This window comes from Notechis scutatus, chromosome 2 (genome assembly GCF_049901735.1).
Source record: "Notechis scutatus isolate UNSWTSFEM ecotype Mainland chromosome 2, rNotScu1.2, whole genome shotgun sequence".
Classification (NCBI taxonomy): domain Eukaryota; kingdom Metazoa; phylum Chordata; class Lepidosauria; order Squamata; family Elapidae; genus Notechis; species Notechis scutatus.
The window spans coordinates 129,273,235-129,294,777 of record NC_142010.1 but is presented as its reverse complement, the minus strand read 5'-3'; the positions used below and the strand labels follow the sequence as shown (position 1 = coordinate 129,294,777).

At 45.4% G+C, this 21,543-nt stretch overlaps 1 protein-coding gene across 1 annotated transcript; it reads left to right on the top strand.

The window, feature by feature from the left end:
• The first annotated feature begins 17,576 nt into the window (after positions 1-17,576).
• On the top strand, positions 17,577-19,816 carry NOG (noggin). The gene has a single exon (XM_087956191.1). It carries the CDS (start codon positions 18,594-18,596, stop codon positions 19,266-19,268), a length of 675 nt encoding a protein of 224 aa, XP_087812317.1. The 5' UTR covers positions 17,577-18,593; the 3' UTR covers positions 19,269-19,816.
• The last annotated feature ends 1,727 nt before the right edge of the window (positions 19,817-21,543 follow it).

The following is a 21,543-nucleotide window of genomic DNA, read 5'->3' as shown; positions in this document are numbered from 1 at the left end:
TGCAGATATTTGAGAGCTTTATCGCATCTCTTCTGCAGGTTAAACACACACAGATTCTACGTACTTCCTCAGACTCAGTTTCCAGAGTCTTTGTTATTCTTAGTCGTCTTCTTTTGAACTTGCTCCAATTTATCAGGGTCCTTTTGAAACTGTGAGGCCTAGCAGTGGTGTATTAACCATTAAGCAGACTAAGCACATGCTTAGGGCACCGGGCCCAAAGGGGACACCACAAAGTTGAGAAAGAAAGAAAAACCAATGAAGATTTGTAAAAAATCTTGTTATGTACAAAGGAGGGGGGGCACCAAGATTTCTCAGTGCTTAGGGCACCAGTGAGCCTTAATCCACCACTGAGGCCTAGAACAAGACACAGTACTCCAAACAGGCTCTGCCTTTGCCTCTTGATCTGAACTCTGTAATGACATTGCCCAACGCAGGTATTCTCACAACATAGGTAATGCTCAATCTATGACTGTAAGGGAGCCTGCCCATTACGGTTGTAAGCAGTGATGGTCGTTAAGTGAGATCACCTCGCTTAACAACTCCCATCTGCTTTCCCTGATGCAGCCATTAAATTAACTGCGTGCATCATTAAGTGGAGTGCGGGGTGCCTCAGGAATGGTGGAGGGGTAGCTTTTGGGGGGAATGGCACTGTAAGTTTGAGCAGTGCTAACTGACCAGTTGTAAATCAAGGACTACCTGTAGTGTTTATCTTTCTAGCTTCCTCACTGCTTTGAGGAACATGAACATCTTAGGACTCTTGTTGGTGAAAAGATCCAGCAACTGGATCTGATGGATCTTCCTGGGAAATTAAAACAAAAACCAAAAACTTCACATTGCTATTGGTGTTCAACTTATGGCTGATAAGGACATTCAAATCATTTTCCATGGATTTCCAAGGAGATCTCCTGTATTCCATACCTGTGCTATATATTCTGCTAACCCAAATGCAAAATTATCCATTCCTCTCTATTAAATTCCAGAAGAACTGGATTGCTTGTAGACTTTGCCCAGTCTGGATATCAAGATGACAGCTGTCAAGACAAGTAGCTTCCTGGCTCCTCCTCCCCCATGTTATTAAACAAAAGTGTGAAATGGCCTTAAAAGCACTCTTGTGTCGGAAATGACATTTCACACCAAACACTGCAAAAAGCCACATGGTTTGTTTGTTTATAGACGTTGCATATGTTGGCTGTTTTATGTATGAAATCTATTTGCATAATGTGCTACCTAAGTTCTGCAATTTGCATAATAAAATGAAATTCAAAATCTCTTAAGTGCCAACATGCTGTCATCTGTTCTTTCCGTTTATATTTTCCTCCAAACAAACAAACAAACTAAAAGAAGACCAAAAACAACCCCCACCCCAATATTCATGGGTGAATCTGATCTTAACCAGATCTGCCCATCCAAAAATATAGTTCAATAGGTAACAGGCAGGATAGTTGCAAAAAAGAAGGAACTGAGGTCTGTAATGAATCTTTTTCCTCTCACAGGAGATAAAAATCTTTTTGGCTCCTGGGCTAACATTTGTATCCAGAGTTGGATCAGAGACTGATCAGTGACTCAGAAAAATACCAACCATCAATTTTCCTGCCCAAACTGGGTGAGATTGTCTTGGAGATGTGTAGTGCTAGAGCACTCAGAGTGAGGATTTTGATATTCATGTGGGCTTTTGGAATATCTTGTTATGTGGAAATGATTTGTCCTTATAACAAATGGTAGTTGAAAAATGCACCTCCCAAAATGTAGTTTGCACCAACTTTATTCCCGATACTGAGATATCAACATGCTAAGAACCAGCTAATGAAGATATATATGCTCCATATATGACACATCATGTCATTGATTCATAGTACAAGATCTGAACAATATCTTAAGCACTCCGATGTTCTTCTTCACTTTGGCCCTCTAACACTATTCTAATCTTAGCACTTTAATTTTATACTTATTCAGTCATTTCTGACAAATGGAAACATGCAAATAAAAGTACTTTTCCCCTAACTTTCTTTTTATTTTATTTTATTTCCTGGCCAAGCACAGTGAGCTGTGTCCCAAGAAATACTAACATGCTGGATTTATTGCAGAAGATAGTATGGAAAAAGACACAGACAGACTGAGGTGGCTAAATCCAGTGCCATGATATATTGAGCCAAATGTGAGAGGTATAAATACTTCACCATTGACACCACCTCTCCCTTTAAAAAGGAAGACAAATACTCTCAACACTCTCGTCTCGGGCTGGCTTGCTGAAGGCGCCCTCATAAAAACTTAAGATAAACAGTTTATCAAGAGATGAATGTTCCACTGCAGTTTTGAAGACAAAGCTCTCCGCCTTTCAGAAAGAAATGGGTGGGGTGGGGGGGGGGGAAGGAGGGGAACATCACCAAAACTGGATCCTGGTTGGCACGATAGGAATGGTTGCCTCAAGAATGAGTCAGCTGGTCATCGAAAAGAGAAATTTAAAAATGCTGTCCCATTTTCTCTAGTATATTCAAGGAAACAGGTATACATGCAGAAGTCAACTCCGTGTGTGTGTGTGTGTGTGTGTGTGAGAGAGAGAGAGAGAGAGAGAGGGGGGAGAGAGAGAGAGAGAGAGAGAAAGAGAGGGAGGGAGGGAGGGAGAGAGAGAGAGAGAGGAGGGAGAGAGAGAGAGAGAGAGAAAGAGAGGAGGGAGGAGGGAGAGAGAGAGAGAGGAGGGAGAGGAGAGAGAGAGAGAAAGAGAGAGAGGGAGGGAGAGAGAGAGAGAGAAGAGAGAGAGAGAGAGAGAGATTGGGGGGGAGAGGCTTTTATTGCACACCACTTTGAGATATTTTAAATGGCAAGCAGTATACATGTCAAATAAAGCCTCCTATTATTCCATGTTACCCCAGTCAGCACCTAATCCCTGGAAAAGATGCCAGGAATTAGGCTATCTCTTTTTCTTTATTATTTTAATAGAGGAAGGTCTAACAAATGTTAAGCAAAGGGAAAGCCCTGGCTGATCCCCTGTGCTTGGGGCAGCAGGGAGAGTTTTCCAGGGCTGTCTCCACTTTACCTCATGAAGAAGTGAATGGCATTCATTTATTTATAAGGGAAAAAGTAAAGCGGAGGCTTCTGCATCACCAGCATAGGGAACATAGATTTGCATATACTTTGCATGTGGGTGCTTCTTCTCTCCCCCTCCTCCACTGCAAATATCAGGATTTATGGCCCGTGGTCACATTTTTACAATGCTTTTGCCTAAATCCAGCATTTACTTCCAGCTTTTGGCAAAAGTGCGTCCATAGCGAACTATCGGTTTGCTTAATGACGGCTGCAAGAAAAGTTTGTAAAATTAGATCGGTCACATGAGTAACCCAATTTACGACCCTCACGAGTTATGATGGTGATCCATTACAATTGTAACTCAAGGCCTTCACTTCAGTGGAAGTGGCTTCTGTGTGCATTTGGAAATCACTTTGAATTAGTGAAGTGAGGTGACCCTGCCATCCACCTTGCTGGAAGCGTGATGTCATAGTGAGATTGTCTAATGTATCTTGAATCCTGATCACACCTTTGCAAAGACCTGCACAGCCTATCCTTTGGGGCTGTACAATCTAAGAGAGGAACCTATACTTGAATCATTATGTAAAGGTAAAAATTTTCCCTGTCCAGTCGTGTGCTCATCTCTGTTTTTTAGCTAAGGGAGCCAGCGCTGTACAAAGACACTTCTGTGGTCATGTGGCCAGTATGACTATACGTTGAGGTGCACAGAATGCTGTTACCATTCCCTCCAAATTGGTACCTATTTATCTACTTACATTTGTATGATTTTGAAATGGTAAGTGGGCAGGAACTGGGGCAGAAACCAGAGCTCATCCCGTCACACGGTACTTGGGTTTTGAAACTGCCGACCTTCCAGTCAACAAGCCCAGTGTCTTAACCACGACTGCCTGCACAGTCCCAATTCCTTTCCATTGAATTGTGTGGATATGCTGTATGTGTATGGACCTACTTATACACAGAGAGAGAGCTCTGATCAAGGTCTCTTGTGACTTCAAGGGTTGATCTGTGGCATTTTCTTGACATCAACATAGATGTAGTTTGCCACTGCCTTTTTCCAGGAAGGTTTCCTAGCTCTGGGAATTTCTGGTAGTGGTCTCCAGATAACCAAATCCAGTTCTGATTATCTTTTTGCATGATCAAATCAAGCCTTGTATGACATCTACACAAACAAACAAAGAACAATTGTTAATAACAATAATTTACAACGCATAATATAGCACTACAGTATTTCTGCCACAAAGATGGCTGCTGGACATTTCTGCCCAACCATACTGCGTTTTAGATCCTTACTCTTGATAATACTGTAAGAGTAAAGAACTCTTTATAGTTCCTGAATTTTTAAATATTGAACACATGGTTACCCTAAGACAATGGCTTTGAAAGCTATGTAGAGCCTTGGGAACTGAGTTGGCAGGATGAAGCAATATTACTCAAATTTATTGGCTGATAAGGCAGAAAGGGGCCTGTAAAATATCCCCCATTAACTCCATACATACAAGGTCAAGCCAAACATTTTAACCATTAACTTAAGGAAGGTATCTATAATGTCCTGAAGCAGAATAGGTTTCTGTAGCACCTGCACATGTACATACTGTGTATCAAAGATCCCGGCCTCTCAAATACAGGTAGTCCTCAACTTATGACCAGTTACTTCATTCAAAATCAAACTTGATCTAAAAAAGGTGTCTTACAACTTAGATTCAAAGTTCTGATGGTCAGATGGCCAAACTCTGGGTGCTCAGCAACATGGATGCATTTACAACCGTTTGCAGTGTCCTGTGGTCAAGTGACCACATTTTACAATGGCTTTGCCAAAAAAATCAACAACCCAGCACTTACTTCTGGTTTTCAGCAAAGCCACACCCACAGCAAACCATTGGTTCACTTAATGGCCACAATGTTTGCAAAAAAGGTAGTACATGACCAACCTGTGTTACAACCAGTGGTAGAATTCAATTTTTTTTACTACCAGTTCTGTGGGTGGGCGTGGCAGGGGGAGGATACTATAAAATCTCCAGTCAGAGGTGGTATTTGCCAGTTCTCCGAACTACTCAACATTTTTGCTACCAGTTCTCCAGAACTGGTCAGAATCTGCTGAATACCACCCCTGGTTACAACTATTATGACATATGACCTTACTGAGGGGGTTCCATTACGGTCGTATATTGAGGATTATCTGTAGAGAGATATGGAAATGCCCCAGGTCATATATAAAATGCCCCAGGTCATGTAGATATACAACAGGCAGAGATGCCATTCATCCATAGCGTTGCCATAAATCCCTCTTGAAGGTGGGCCTTCGAGCCAGTAGCATGTCACAAGCTACAAATTGCTGAAAGCTGTCCTTGGGAACTACATTTTCCTATTTCCAAAGCCCGTCATTCCATGCTATTCCATCCCAACAAAGAGGAAAACGAGCAAGATCTAAGAATGATTGGGGAGGACAAGTGATGTCATGCACGTCATGTTGTTATAACTGCAGCTTATGCTAAATGTCTATGACAACTTCTACTTTAATCTGGGGATGGAAAGTGTTCTTGTCATTTTGACAGCTTTCATCTTTGTTGTCATGCCCCTGTTGGAATCTGACTCAAAGGAAGGTGAACAGCTGACAGGGAGTAGGAGTGTGGCTCCATTGGCTGTGGAAGAAACTGGGGAAGGGCAAACTCTGGCTGGGCAGAGCAGGGAAGAGGTAGAAAAAGGAAGAGGGGATTCAGAGGAAGATCCAGGCCCACCCTCTCTTCATCCTAGGGCATGCAGGGAGGAATGAAGAAGAGAGCAATGTGAGTTGCGTGGCTTATGGGGAAGGAAAGGGCCCTGATTCCCTTCATTAGCTGAAGCTGGGAACACAATGTTTAAAAAGGGAAGCTGCGTGTAGCAAGCTGTTGGGAGCAAATGTGACTTATCTATGTTCCTGGAGTCTTCCCAACTGTGTGAGTTTTGCTGTGCTTTCAAGTTTGAAATTCCTGCTCCTTCCCTGTCAAACTAATTATTTCAGTTACAGTTTGTGTGTACCTTGTTTTGGACTGAATTTTCTACGGTCAAAGGCTGTTCTTGGGAGAGTTTTTCTCCAGCCCGAAGATAACCTGGACGTTGGGGGAAAAGTTGGAGATAATAAAGGGACTCATTGCTTATCTGACTGTGTTGCCTTTGTGCCATGCTCCAGGTCATCACATTTGTTGTGAAAAAGGCTTTCATCTTGGGAATAGAGTCTTCTTCACAATATCCCTGGATGGATTCTTGGCCTAAAAAATGGAATCAAAGCTTTAGATGGTAGTCTAGCAGTCTTCCCTTTTGGCTAGAGCAGGAGTCTTGAAACTTGGCAACTTTAAAACATGTGGACTTCAACTCCCAGAATTCTTCAGTCAGCACAGCTGGCTGAGGAATTCTGGGAGTTGAAGTCCCTAAATCTTAAAGTTGCTAAGTTTCCAGATCCCTTGGGCAAGAGCATCAGTAGAATTCTAGCTAATGGAGTTGTATTTGTTTTTGTAGTCTTAAGCATTTGTTAGACTCTGCTCTTGTCATTGAAAACAGCTTCTGACCCTGGTTCCCTTTGGTCGCATGGATGCATCTGTCCAGGGGTGGGCTGCTGGGGGTTCACAGGGGTTCAGGAGAGCCCCTAGCTAAGATTCTGCAGAGTTCGGAGAACCCCCAAATCCCACTCTTGGATGGCCCCGTCCACCTCGCCCCGCCCCTCCCAGGAGTCCCCACGCAGTCTGTTTTGGATGCAGGTAAGTGCAGGGCGTGCACAGAGGCTTGGGGAGGCTGAAAAACAGGCCTCCCAGAAGTTCAGGAAGGCCAGAAACAGGCCCGTTTCCAGCTTCCAGAGCACCTCCAGAGCCTAGGGAAGCCATTTTCGCCCTCCTGGAGGCTTGAGGAAAGGGTCCAGAGCCCAGGGAGGGCAAAAAGGCCCCTTCCCCACCGCAGTGCAGGAGGCTGACTAGGCCGTAGCCGCGCCCACCCAGCAACCAGGCAGAGAACTCGTTGCTAAAATTTTTGAAGCCCACCCCTGCACCTGTCTTCTCAGAACTTCTCAACCCTAAGCATTTCATCTGGAGGCTTGTTTTCAAAATGATAAATTTTTTATAAGTCATTTATCACCGCCTTTAGGTTTCCTGCTCAACTTCTCCCATTTTTGCCAAAAACGCTTGGCCTTGGGTTGGCACCCAGGAACCACATTTTAAAAAGCAGTGGGTGGAATCAGAACAACTAAACGCAATCTCATTAATCTCATTTTTATTTACATTTAACCTTAATTAAAGGTAAATAATAGTTAAGATGACTGCTGTCCTGTCACAGACTTAATATTTTTCCCTTCTGTCGCATGAACATTTATAATTTGGTTCCTGGAGGCTACACCCCAAGAGTTTGGGAAACACATTCTACTGTCTACATTCCAAGGTTCACCTCATTCTGTAAAACAATCCTGTAACTGGGAGAGCTGATACTCCCTATTGCTTACTCACCAATTATACAATGACCTCTCTTCTGACATCTAGAAATTAGGACTTCCTATTTGGAAGCAAACATCTCTTCTGCAGAGCTGGCTTCTACTTGTTGCATCTCAGCACTATGTAGACTTCTGTCCCAGGATGCTCCTGTTGCTGTGGTTTTTAAATTACAATCAAAGGATGTTGATGCTCAGTACATAGAAGTATTTCACATAGGGACATGTTTAACTCTTGACTCCTTGCCAGCCGAGACTCTAGTGGTCAGATTGTATGTCTGAAAGCAAGCCAACAAGCGGACCTCTTCTGTTTTGTGTGATATTCACAAAAACATCTATGCTAGGACTGATTTTCCCAGAGAACTGGCTGGAGAAAGCATACCTATGTTCAGATAAGAGCCAAGGGAGCAAATATAAGGGTGACAGATACTATCAGAGGTAGTCATAGCCATATATATTGGTACGTTTTTATCCACATGTCACCTCCCTCTCAAAGACTTCTGAGCATAGCCCATCAGCCTGAGGACTGTGTAATTTCAGACTTAAAATAGGAAAGAGATATGTATTCTTTTGAGGCATATCTATGACGTCGCAGTGCATGTAGTAGTACCTCCCCAATTGTATCATCCTGCCCCTTTAAATCTGGCAGAGCAGACATCTGCAGACACCATCTGCCAGGGACTTACATTTGGTAGGCCCTACACAGTGGGCCTTCCCTGCCATGGTGCTCATTTTAGGGAACATTATCTCCCCAAACCCCAAATTTAGGTTAGTTCTATCCCTCTTAATGTTCTGGAAGTCCCTCAAGACCTGGTTATGTCCCCAGTCTTTGGAATCTTTAGAAAACTTTATATATATTTCAATGGCTTCCCTACTGTGGATATATTCTTTCTCAGGTTAGGATTTACATACTTAGTTTTAATTAACTTTTCTTTTTTCTTTAATATGTGCATAATAAGTGTGTGTGTGTGTGTGTGTATTAGTGTGTATATATATATATATATATATATATATATATATATATATATATATATATATATATATATATATATATATATATATATATAGTGTTCGTCTGTACACTATACAGAAGCCTGATGATGGCAGATGAGATTCTGCCAAAATGTTGCTACAACTTTAAAAGCACAACTATAATGATGTGGGAAAATACCTGAACAAAGCTGAATACCATACATATAAATACCCGCGAAAACTTAAGAAAACATGTGTGTGTGTGTGTGTGTGTGTGTGTGTGTGTGTAGGTCTAGATGTGTTCAGGTCTTTTCCCGTGTAAGATTAAGGGTATCTTGGCGATGTTTCAGCGAGATCCCACTCGCCATCCTCAGGCTGGTGCTTTTGGCTTTGTGCCAGTGCAAGCAGTGTGTGATCGGAGCTGCCGTCTCTCTATAAATACCGGTGGTGTTGTTCTTCAGTAGCAGAACAACAAAACTCACAAGGCCATCACACAGCCCATTATACCAACATCAACTCCATCAACCAACCAAGAGGCAGCAGCGCAGCCAACCAGCCCAGCACCCCAGCCTCCAACACCAGTATTTATAGAGAGACGGCAGCTCCGATCACACACTGCTTGCACTGGCACGAAGCCGAAAGCACCAGCCTGAGGATGGCGAGTGGGACCTCGCCGAAATGTCGCCAAGATACTCTTAATCGGGTATTTTCCCACGTCATTATATATATATATGTTGTACTCCAAAAAGTCACTTCTTGCGAGATGGGCGGCTACATAAATTTGATAAACAAGCAAATGTACTCCATTCCAAAGACTGAATGTGCTTTTCACACACAGGCTTGCTGTTGGGCGTGAGGCAAGCACATTTCTTTCAACATTTGATAGGCTGAGAATGTGTGGGAGGAAATGAGCTGAGACAAATGGGGAAATCTGGGAAGAAGCAACTTTGAATACTGCCAGGTTTTTTTGGGGGGTGGGGGGTTGAAGCATAAACTATCCCCATGGCTCAGAGAGGTTGCTTCTGCTGGGATGCAAAATGCAGAAAGAAACAAACACAATCACCTTGGCCAACGCAGTGAAATAAAGTGATGGATGCAGCTATCTGTGGCACAATGAACTGGAGATACTTGTCTACTGCTTCCTTTTTCCATAGCAACAAACCTGTTTAATATCATTTCCATGATTTATTAAGAAACCTATCATAGCCATATTGATATGTGGATAAGTATCAGGCAATTGTAAGATCAACCCTAAAAATATCAGCAGTCAAATTAAAAGAGGCTTATCAGTAGCAAGGCTCACAAAAAGGTAGGTGAAAGTTGCTAAATAATCAGTGATAGAGGATCCTGAGTATACACACAATGAGACACACTTGACTGTTTACTTATGAACCCTTGGAGTAAGCGAATGTTTGCTAGACTGAGGTAAATAGCGCATGAGGCCTCATTCTACCTCTGTTTTATTGATTCTGCAGCATAAACACTCATAAAAATGATGGTTCTTTAGTAAACAAAGCAAGATGATGGGAATGTTAAGGTTATTCTTTTCATTTGAAATGAGGCATTTGTAAAATATACCCCGGCCTTTCATTTTGTCAATAGAAGCTAAACATTTTGAGCCCCTGGATAATCTGCTTAAAATATCACTCAATACTCCTATCAAAATTCTCAAAGTTCAACTTTCAGAGTCAATATTGACCTTTTGAGATCTTCCACTAATCTTTAAACACTTGGGTTGTCCTTTTTATATTTTGTTCGTAACTTGCGCTTTCTGTCCTGCAGCATCTTCATCCGAATACAAGAGTTCACCAACTCTCTTCTACGGTATCATTAAGTAATAAGGAACTAATTACTAGTAGTTGAGTTTTATCATGTTCTCTTAACCAGTACTGATGGTGCTGATGGCCTGCTTTTCTAAGCAGTCCTGATCCACGTGCCCTCCCCTCCCCAATACCAGGCAGCTATTTTAGAAGCAAAAAATAATAAATACATATAAACTTAATATATAGCTTGGCCTTGAGCTCTAACTTTTTAACAGCTGAACAGCTATTTTGACTGTTACGGATTTTAGAAGCCAACTCAGTGTAGCTATGTCTGAAGAAAACTCCTATTTATTACCTGATCTACTACTGTACTTATGCAGAGTTATATTTCTATATACATATAATATCCCATAACATATAATATCCCATAACTCTGCATTGGCGACAGGAAGGGCATCCGGCCAGTAAACACTCAGCTCCATTCAGTTGCCCAGACTCCACCCCACAAGGAATTATGAGGTCATTAAAAGAGGACGGTAGGTACATAATATCCCATAACAATTTTGCAGGACAATGTGAAGATCGAAGAAGTAATAGAGAAACAATTCCTATTTCCTGACACTACCTCTAGTACTACTTTGTGAAACACAGCATTTCATTTTCACTAGAAAAATCCAGCTCAAATCAGAAGTAACCATTAAGATAAAATGTGAAGAAACCCACATAAAAAAAACCCTCATCATCCACAGAAAATTTCAGACATCGTTTTAAGGAGGACTGCCTATAGCTTATTATTTGGAAAATGATAGCAGACGGATGTGAATGGCAAAGATCCAAATGGAAAAGAGATGAAGTTTGGGTGAATATGTTTTTGAGTCAGTCTTGATTCCTGGCAACTACCTGGACAAGTCCCTGCAGTTTACTTGGCAAAATTTCAGAAGTGGTTGCCATTGCCTGCTTCCTAGGGCTGAGGGAGAGGGACTGGCCCAAGGTCACCCTGCTGGCTTTGGGCCTAAGGCAAGATTAGAACTCGGTTTCTAGTCTGGTGTCTTAAATCAGTGGCCCCACAACCTTGGGGGCACAGAGGACCGGTTCCATGGAGAGAGGGTTTTCTACGGACTGGATGGGACGTGGTTTTGTGTGCTGCCTGCATCCCATAGATGGGGTTTCACTTATTTGCGTGAACCAGTTTCTGGCATGTTGTGGACCGGTGACAGTCCATGGCCTGAGGGTTGGGGACCTGTCTTAAATCATTGCACCAATCTGGCTCTCAAGGCCAAGATTACAGACACCCAAATATTCTTTCCTGCATATGAACTTGCAGGAAGTTTGTACTATTACTTATATTGTATATGAAATAACAGAATATCTTAACAATATTAAAAGCAGCATTTTGCATTAGTCTTATTCTCAGATTGCATTAGTCTCTTTGTCAGGTTTATTTCGGTGCGTGGGCTTTTCAACTGATATCCTGTACTAGGTGCATATATACATTTATTTATATGCACTTTTCTTATCCGTGCATTTAATTTGGGTGCATACATTTCAAAATTATTTTTCACTTGAATGACTGGGAAGGCAATGGGACTATCACCCCAGACCTAGTTTGAGCATATCAAATGTAACTTAGATATTTTTAAATATTTCTCGATACACAAAACTGTCTGTGTTAAAATAATAATAATAATAATAATCAGACCAAGTAATTGCATGTGTACAGAGACAAGAAATGATAACTGTGTAGACCAGGGATCCCCAAAACTTCAGGTCGTGGACCAGCACTGATTCAAAGCCTGCCAGGAACCGGTCCATGCAAGTGAGTGAAGCCCATCCATGCAGACGTGGGATCCAGGCAGTGCATGAAACCATACCCCACTGGTCCGCAGAAAAACCACCCTTCATGGAACCAGTCCCTGGTGCCCAGAAGGTTAGAGGCCAATGGTATAGATGACTGGAACTTCTGATGTAACAGAGGCCTCACATTTTAACCTGGAGCATCTTAGTTTTAGACCAGAACATCTGGATAAGTCAAGCCAAATTCACTGGTCTGTGGATGCCTCCTGTCATCCTTCACTGAAGCTGGTAGGGACCTAACCTGCCCTAATCTTTGCTACTCCTTTTGTTATCTCATGTCACACATAAGTGGGCTCTGCACTGCCGTACACTTATAGCACACATCAGAGTAAAGGGCTCAGCTGGTTTTGGTGGCACCTTGCCAGGATCATCTCCAATTGGCACAGCGATTGTCTTGCTTTTTCTTGCAATTATTTCAGACATGCTATTCATCAACACCTACACATCAGGCTGGACAGGGCTCCAACTGAAGCAATGCAGTGTTAAGACTGATGCAATGAGAAAAGCACGTGGCGCATCCCTCCTCAGCCCCTGCATATGGGTTGTTGCAACTGGAGATAAGGTTGGTTAGGTGTGGAGCTCTGTATCTGTGTCTATGCAGTAATTAGATTCTCTGCCTATCCACCTAACAAGCATCTTCAGATTAGGTGAGAAATGAAATGGTCCTGAAGGACACATGTGGGGTCCTCCCATCTCTTGTGCATGGTGCTGCTGGAAGAATATGGTATCCACCATGAATTCTAGCCACTTGCTATGCATGTGCAGGGTGGCTGACCACTTGCTCAGACTGAGGAAGGTACTTTGGATAAGCAGCTAAACATTTCAGACTAACTTCCAGAAAACTCTACCTGGATGGCCGAGAATCTTTACTGACACAGTAATTAGAAAGTTTGCATAAACTGGCTAAGCACAACCCTAGTGTAGCATTTGATAATTAGGGGGTCCTGACAAAAGAAATTGGTATCCGTACCAAGAGCTTGGTATGACTGTCTCACCGTGTGTTCAATGCACAGCAAGATAATTGTTCATCCAAAGTACCATTTGTTTAAAAGGGGGGAGGCTAACACTGTAGTATGATCTGGCAAAACAAGACTGAGCAGCAGGCACAGTGCAGCAGTGGGATCCTACCTGTTCCACTATCGGTTCGGTGATCGTGCGTGTGTACCTAATGCGTCGCACCTAATGTGCACACGCAGCTTTCCCCACACCAGATGAGGCCTGCAGCGCCAATCACCTGAGAGGATAAACAAGAGAAAAGTGCAGGGGCAGGCGGGAGGGCCGATGCAGGCTTTTTTCCTTCTTCTCAGCTGATCGTGGGAGGCTTTTTCTTTTTACTACCGGTTCGGCTGAACTGGTCTGAACCGGTAGTATATCACCACCGGAAGCAATCCAGAACTATAGCACAGCTGGAATAGGGCACTAGATCCCTACCTAGAACACATTAAGGCAAGGTGCCTCCCCTTTGGGCACTAGTGTGCCTCATATTGACTTCATGGAGTAGTCTGAACCATAAGTCAGAAAACACCATTTCAGTAGCAGAACATCTGGCTGACGTCACAATACAGAGCAGGACTATCAGTGTAAGGAAACTGCAGGTATGCCCTTTGGAAGCAACAATCTCCTTATTTTCAAAACCTATCAAACTCACCAGGGCCGGAGTTAATTCTTGCAAACTTAAATGTCACAAAAGCAAGCTCCTTACGCCTGGGAGAAGGCCTTGGTGATGCTGTTTCCTGCTTGGGAACTGTCCATCACAAAAACTCTTCTTCCCTTTCCTTTTTTCGATAGAGTGTACGCTTGGAGGAAAATCTCTCATTTTCAGGAAAATATAATCTCTGCATATGTATCTCGATTGCTTCTCAATTTTTAGAAAGAACTTGATCATGTTTGGCTGAATTGGTCAGCCCAAAATATCTCTAAGGTGGTTTAATGCACATTACTAACTTTTGCATATCCGCAACAAGACCCACCCTGTTGTAGAAATTCCCATATTCTATTAAGGCTGAACATTTGGAATTGCTCAAGCTTTTCTGGAACAAAACAGGATATTTCCCCTTTTTCCTAGCCTTTTTCAAAATGTGCTTTAAACTCTTGGCATTTGAAATATTATTGGTAGTAAGTCACCCTACTAGCAAGAAGAAAGATAATAACGGGGTCTGGCCCGAACTGTCTTTCAATCTGAGAAAATGGGGAATTTAATTAAATACGTTTTAGCAGAAAATAACAATTTTTCCTATCTGTCTCCAGAGGGTTATGAACACCACATCAGATGTTATAATCCCACTCTATCCTATTCACAGGTAATTACCCTGAAGGAAAATGATCCTCTCCAACACCCTCCATCAGCTTTGTAGCTGGATCTGAACTTGAACTTACCTTCTAAAATCAACAGTATATTTTAGATCAACCCTCCACAATTTTGGCAGCCGTCAAATAGTAAGTAGACCACAAATCCCAGAATTCTAAGTAAGGGCCAGATTGGTATGGAATGTGGATAGTTTACATTCATACATCCAGAGGGCATCCAGGTTAGGACAGATTGCTTTCTATGCATTTACTGATATGTTTACATGATGCCATGCATTTGCAACTATAAGTGATCAGATCCGTGCTCCGAAGAAAATCACATTTTAAATCCCTTACATGGCATACTTGGAAGGAAAATCTTGGGAGACCTGGAAGGAAAAAGAGGAATGATAAACAGTCAAAAATATGATATATTATTCTTTCGCTTGTGTGGATTTAAGTTCAGTTGCAGGCCTTATAGGGGTATGGCATGAAAAATCAAAAAGTTGATTCAAAAGCCTTGCAGAAAAGTTTGATTTTTTTGAACAGGGATTTTGAAAGAATCCAGAATCAAGATGTTTTTACAGTCATCCCAATCCATAGAAAGTCGGGTAGCAAATGTGGCTACCCGATTTTATTTCATTATGCACAACGACCTCTTCTGCATCAGTTGCAATCATTTCTGGAACTAAGTGTTTTGATCACACGTCAAATGCATTTGACATTGCATGGAGCTGACCGTAAGGACAATTTAGAAGCTGGTTTAACATGTGTTGGCCCTGATATAGAGCCTCAGTGGTGCAGTGGTTTGAGTGCAGTACTGCAAACTGCTTCTGCTGACAGCAAGCTGCCTGCAACTTGGCAGATCGAATCCCACCAGGCTCAAGCCTGGCTCAGCCTTCCATCCTTCTGAGACGGGTAAAATGAGGACCAGGTTGTTGGGGGCAATAGGCTGACTCTGTAAACTGCTTAGAGAGGGCTGTAAAGCGGTATATAAGTCTGCTATTGCTATATATTCACTGCACATGCATGTGCCTCACAGCTGTTTTTTGGCCGGTTTGAGGCCTTTTTCAATCTCCCAAAGGCTTGAAGAAGGCTTCTGCGGGCTTTGCAGGCCGAAAACTAGCCCCATTTCGTCACTTCAGAAAAACAGGAAGTGACGAAATGGGGCTAGTTTTCGGCCTGCAAAGCCCGCAGAAGCCTTCTTCAAGCCTTTGGGAGATTGAAAAAGGCCTCAAACCGGCCAAAAAACAGCTGTGAGGCACATGCATGTGCAGTGAGATAAGTTTGCCTGCAGCTCGCGTGCCGGCACAAATGGCTGTACATGCCACCTGTGGCACACGTGCCATAGGTTCGCCATCACGGACTTAGAGCATCGAGAAGATGTTTTAAAGCAATTCCCTCTATTTGAGGTTTTAACGTCCCGTTTAAAACTAAGCTTGATTTAGCAAAGGTATAGTGAAATTATTCATATATATATATTTTGCCACATTGGGACTACTCAGAGTTGTTTTTAAATGGACAGCCATACACATCCTTTGAATGAATGAACGAATGATCAATCTTGTGTGGACTTCACATGTATATCATGCACTTTCCTTGGAAAGGGTGAGCTATTTATTGCATACTTCCTTGGTGTAGATTTCTTTGAAGTTCCCAGCTGAACCGATAGATCTGGGATTTCTGCATGTGACCTATCCAAGCACTAACCAGGCCTGACCCTGCTTAACTTTATAAAATCAGCTAGGTGCTGTCAACAAATGCTTTTCCTAACAAAAAATGTTCTCAGAGCTGTTTGGAAGCACAATCAGGATGGGGTGATCTGAATACACAGGTACTTGAGTCCTTCAGTTCTGGGCTTCCTGCAGATGGCATTTCCTTGGTGGTCGGGCCCTCAGTACTGTCTCCGATCTCAGAGGGTGGCAGGTTTAACCTAGAGAAAACAGCTGGAGAGATACAGTCCCTGGGCCAAATAGGTATTTCAATATGAAATTGCACCTGGGCCAGAATGAAGTGTTAGCTAATGCAATTCTTGTAAGTAGAGTTGTTGCATGAGTGACCCTCAGTGTGCCATAAATATATAGCAATAGCAGACTTATATACCGCTTTACAGCCCTCTCTAAGCAGTTTACAGAGTCAGCCTATTGCCCCCAACAATCTGGTCCTCATTTTACCCGTCTCAGAAGGATGGAAGGCTGAGCCAGGCTTGAGCCTGGTGGGATTCGATCTGCCAAATTGCAGGCAGCTTGCTGTCAGCAGAAGCAGTTTGCAGTACTGCACTCAAACCACTGCACCACTGAGGCTCTATATCAGGGCCAACACATGTTAAACCAGCTTCTAAATTGTCCTTATGGTCAGCTCCATGCAATGTCAAATGCATTTGACGTGCGATCAAAACACTTAGTTCCAGAAATGATTGCAACTGACGCACAAGAGGTCGTTGTGCATAATGAAATAAAATCGGGTAGCTCACTCCACATGCATGTGCCTCACAGCTGTTTTTCGGCCGGTTTGAGGCCTTTTTCAATCTCCCAAAGGCTTGAGGAAGGCTTCTGCAGGCTTTGCAGGCCGAAAACTAGCCCCGTTTGGTCACTTCCTTGTTTTTCTGAAGTGATGAAATGGGGCTAGTTTTCGGCCTGCAAAGCCCGCAGAAGCCTTCCTCAAGCCTTTGGGAGACCAAAAAAGGCCTCAAACCAGCTGAAAATCAGCTGTGAGGTGCAGTGCAGGTAAAGGGGCAGCAGGGGTGGGTGGGGATTGCAGGCGCATAGGGGGCATGGGACACACACATTGCCTTCTGTGTGCTGGCATGCAAGCGCCAGCGTGCAAACGCGCACACACAATTTTTGGCACAGGAGCTCAAAAAGGTTAGCCACCACTGCTTTAAGTGGCACTACCTTGCCACAATGTTCAGGAAACAATGTTGTCTTAGGTTCGCAACTCTTTTACTTTTTTCTGTTGTGTCGCGCCCGCGAGGAAACAGCAGAGAGGGATGAGAGTTCAAGCGGCGGCCAGCAGAGGGCGGGCTCCCCCCCCTCCCTTCCCCCCGCCCCCGTCCCTTGACTTAGCATTAGCCAGCAATTTCACGCTTGGAGAAAGGAGGCGTTTGCCGAGCCTTCCTTGAGCTAGAAGCCAACTAGAATTACATCACGGGCTCAAGCGTGGAGCCGCGCAAATAAATGCAGCGGGGACCAGGGTAATCCTAGTTGTGGGGGGGAGAAAGGGCACGAGGTGAGCGAGTTTGGGCGGCCAAAGTAAAAAGAGGGCGTGAGCGGCTAAAGAGAAGCCAGTCCCGGGCGATGCACACGAAGCGGTGGGTTTGCAAGGTTGCACAGGCTTGCTGCTGTCCGCTGGAGCCGTATAAAAAGCTGGCCGTAAGGCCGCCTTCTAATTCATAACCCAGCGCAGCTAGGAGGGTGTCCGATGGAGCAGTGGCCAAGCCACTTCGGATAGTCCGGAGACGCAACTGAAGAGGCTCCTGCAAAAAAAAGAGCATCCCTTCCCAGCCGCGCTTGGAGCTCGCCACGGAAAAAGAGGCTGCCCCCTTCTTCCCCACCTTTGGCCGGAGCAACCGACTGAGCGATTTGCCTCCAGGTCTTCGGGAGTAGCAGATCGTCTTTGCTTCCCCCCCCGCCAACACACACACACACCACGAGTTTCCTCTTTTAAGGAGAAGTGCCTGAAAAGAGCGAGTCGGAGGTTTCCATAGTGATGGAACAGAAAGTGCAGGAAATTTAAAGACGCTGGATCCTCGCGCAGCAGACTAACTGGTGCCAAGGTGCGTGGCGGCGGCGGCGGCGGCTGTTGCAAAACTGCAAAGAGACCGGAGCCGAATGGAAGTTTGGCGAGAGGTTCTCCTCCTGACTGACGCGACGCGCAACCCCCCGCAATCCGGAGGCAGAACAATTGCACGGGGCATCCCAGGCTTCTGAGTTTCTGCACGGGGCTGCCGACTTTCACGATCAGCATTACTTACTTCTGAACGGTTGCGGGTTTTTTTTTCTTTTTCTTTTTTTCTTTGCTGCTGTTGCCTGCTCACCCGGACCCGAGGAAAAAGCGTTTGGGCAAGGAGGGGCAGCCGCTGAAGGCAAGCGGCAGGGGAAGACCCTCGTCTCCTGCCCTTCCTTGCTTGGATACCCCCTCAACCTTCCCTTCTCCGGCCGATGCCTCTGCTCAGGCCCGCTTCTGGGTGAACCCTATCCCCTTTCCTTTCCCCCTCCATCCATCCATCCCTCTCCCTCTCTCCGAGCATGGATCACCTTCAGTGGCTGGTGAGGCTTTACGCGTTGGCGGTTCTCCTAGGTTTCCGCCTGGACCAGGGCGCTTGCCAGCACTACCTCCACATCCGACCGGCCCCCAGTGACAACTTGCCCCTGGTGGATCTAATCGAGCACCCGGACCCTATCTTCGATCCCAAGGAGAAGGACCTGAACGACACGTTGCTGAGGACCCTGCTGGGTACCCACTTCGACCCGAGCTTCATGGCCGTCTCCTTGGCTGAGGACCGTCTCGGCGGGGACGACCTAGCCCAGATGGACCTGCTGCTGCGGCAGAGACCCTCCGGAGCGATGCCCAGCGAGATCAAAGGGCTGGAGTTTTACGACGGGGGGCTCCAGGCTAGCAAGAAGCACCGGCTGAGCAAGAAACTCCGTCGGAAGCTGCAGCTCTGGCTGTGGTCGCACACTTTCTGCCCGGTCCTCTACACGTGGAACGACCTCGGCAGCCGCTTCTGGCCCCGCTACGTGAAGGTGGGCAGCTGTTTCAGCAAGCGTTCTTGCTCCGTCCCGGAAGGCATGCTTTGCAAGCCGGCCAAATCCGTGCATCTGACCATTTTGCGGTGGAGGTGCCAGCGCCGCGGGGGGCAGCGTTGCACGTGGATCCCCATCCAGTACCCGATCATTTCCGAGTGCAAATGCTCTTGCTAAGGCGGGCGGTGGGGGGGAGCAACGCGTGCCCTCCGCTCCGGTCAACGTCCCGTAGAAAAACAGCGGGCCTCTTTTTCTCGCCGAACCATCCCGGTCTCGAAGCCGGGCTTTTTTGGTTGACTTCAAGACGCTACGAAGCGGAAAAGGAGATAATAGAGCGACGTTGGCCTCCCCGTTGAAAAAGTTGCACCGCTCCGGGTTGTGTGCAAGACAGGCAACTTTTGGTGTTGTTGTTGTGTTAAAGACGAGCGCGCGTCACGAAAGACGTGGGAGAGTCTTTGCGCTCACCGGACCCCCTTGCCCTCGCCCTGCCCTGCCCTGCAAGACCACCCAAACGCCTCCAGGTCAGTGTTAACACCGCGAACTCTTCTCGCCTGCTGTACTTTTCTGAGCAGATTCCCTCGGATCCTCGCAGATTGGACGTTTTCTCCACCCACCTCCCTGCCTTTAATTTATATGCCAGAAAAGAAGCGTTTGGAGGATTTCGCAACAAACGCTCCTCAAACCTTGGGGGTTTTTGTTTTTTGTTTGCAAAGGCTTTTTTTTTTTTTAAAGAAAAGAGGACTTTAACATAAAAACGTTTTTATTATATCAATGGAAATATTTTCCATTATTTGGGGAGGGCGGGGAAGTTTTCGCGGGATTCGCGCTGTGAATTTTTTTTTTTTTTTACGGACTTCCGAGATGATGACTATGATTAAGACACGTTGTTGTTACTATGATGTACATAGCGGGTTTGGTGTTGCTGTTTTTCTTGGAACGTCTTTCATCTTCTGTACACGGAAGAGAGTTTACTATTTATTCTTTATATTCAATTCTCTTGTAATCGAAAGTTCAGCTCAAAATTAAAATCAACCACTAAAAGATCAAACCCTCTTTGGATTCTGTGGGGCGCGGTGGGGGGGGGGGAAGAGGGGGGGGCGCTGGCCGGAGCCGCGGAGGCGGCGTGCGGAGACTCGGAGCGGCTTGAAAGAGCAAGACCCCCCCCCCCCTTTTTTTTTTCCCCCCCTCCAACAGCGCCACCTTCCTTGGAAGCAAGTCCCGCCGGGTCGGATCGGCGCGACTCCCTCCCCAGCCAAGCCGCCCTGAGAAGAACTCTTTGGAAGGCGCGCTGCTTGCTTGCTTATTTGCTTGCTGGCTTCGCCGCCGCCGCCCTGCATTTGGCCGCCGCCCCCTTGGGAAGGCTCGGGGCAGACGCCTTCGGAGAGACGGAGGCGGGCCCCAGGCGGGGAGGAGAGGGAGGGGCCGGTGGTTGCCGCTTTGACATCTCATTTAACCAGGAGCCACGTGTCTCTGACACCTACCCTTGTGGCCGAGCCCCGCTGAAACTCGAGCCCCGGCGGCGCGTTCTTTGGCTCTCGCTGCAGACAGTCGCCTATCCCGGGCACGGCCGAGCCAGCGCCCCTCTGCGCTTCTCCGCCCCTTTTCTCTTCAACTCTTCTCCTTCGGGAAGGGAAGCGATCGGCCGGCGTGAAATCGGAGCGCGCCTTCCCTATTTTGTCTCCCTTCCTTTCTCCTCTTCTCCCAACCCCAAACTCCCTCCCTCCCCCCCTTTTTTTCTTTGCCCCAGTAAAGATGAGGCTTTTCTCCCCCCGTCCCAGCAATACAAACTGGGAGCTGTTGACCACAACATGCCCAATGATCTGAGAATAGCCTCCTCCAGCTTAGCTGGGTTACCTGTAAGCTGTTCTAGGTTACTCTGAACAACACTGGAAGATGGTAGCAGGTTTGGCTTTGCGTTGGGGAAGGAGGGAAGAAGCACCTGTTTTCACAGCACCGGAGGTCTCCTGCCGTCCACTGGAGCCTGAAAAGCAAGAGAGAGGCTCTGACCAAACTTCCTGGTCAACCAAGGATGAACTGAGTCAGAAAACTCATTTTTCTAACTCTTGGGGGGGGGGGGAACACAGTTTTCTGCAAACAAAATTTCCTCCCCCGCCTTTAGTCATAGCAGAGCCTGGTGCTGCTGGTACTTCTTTTCCAAACCAAAATAATGGGCACCTAACAGTGTGAATGCTCCAGGTAATGTCATGCAGGATGCTTAAGAAAGCTCTTTTTACACATTTCACCAATTGAGGTGGTGCCTACTACCCCTGAGGTGCTTAGGTTCAGCCAAGTACAGAAGTCGTTTTAGAATTGCTTCTGAAACAGATGTGGGGCGGTCAGAAATTCAGCTGTTTGCATGAAGGTCTAGCCCATGGATGTCCAACCTTTTGGCATTAACTGAAGAGGAATTGTCTTGGCCCGCATATAAAAAAATATTGTTAATGTATATAAA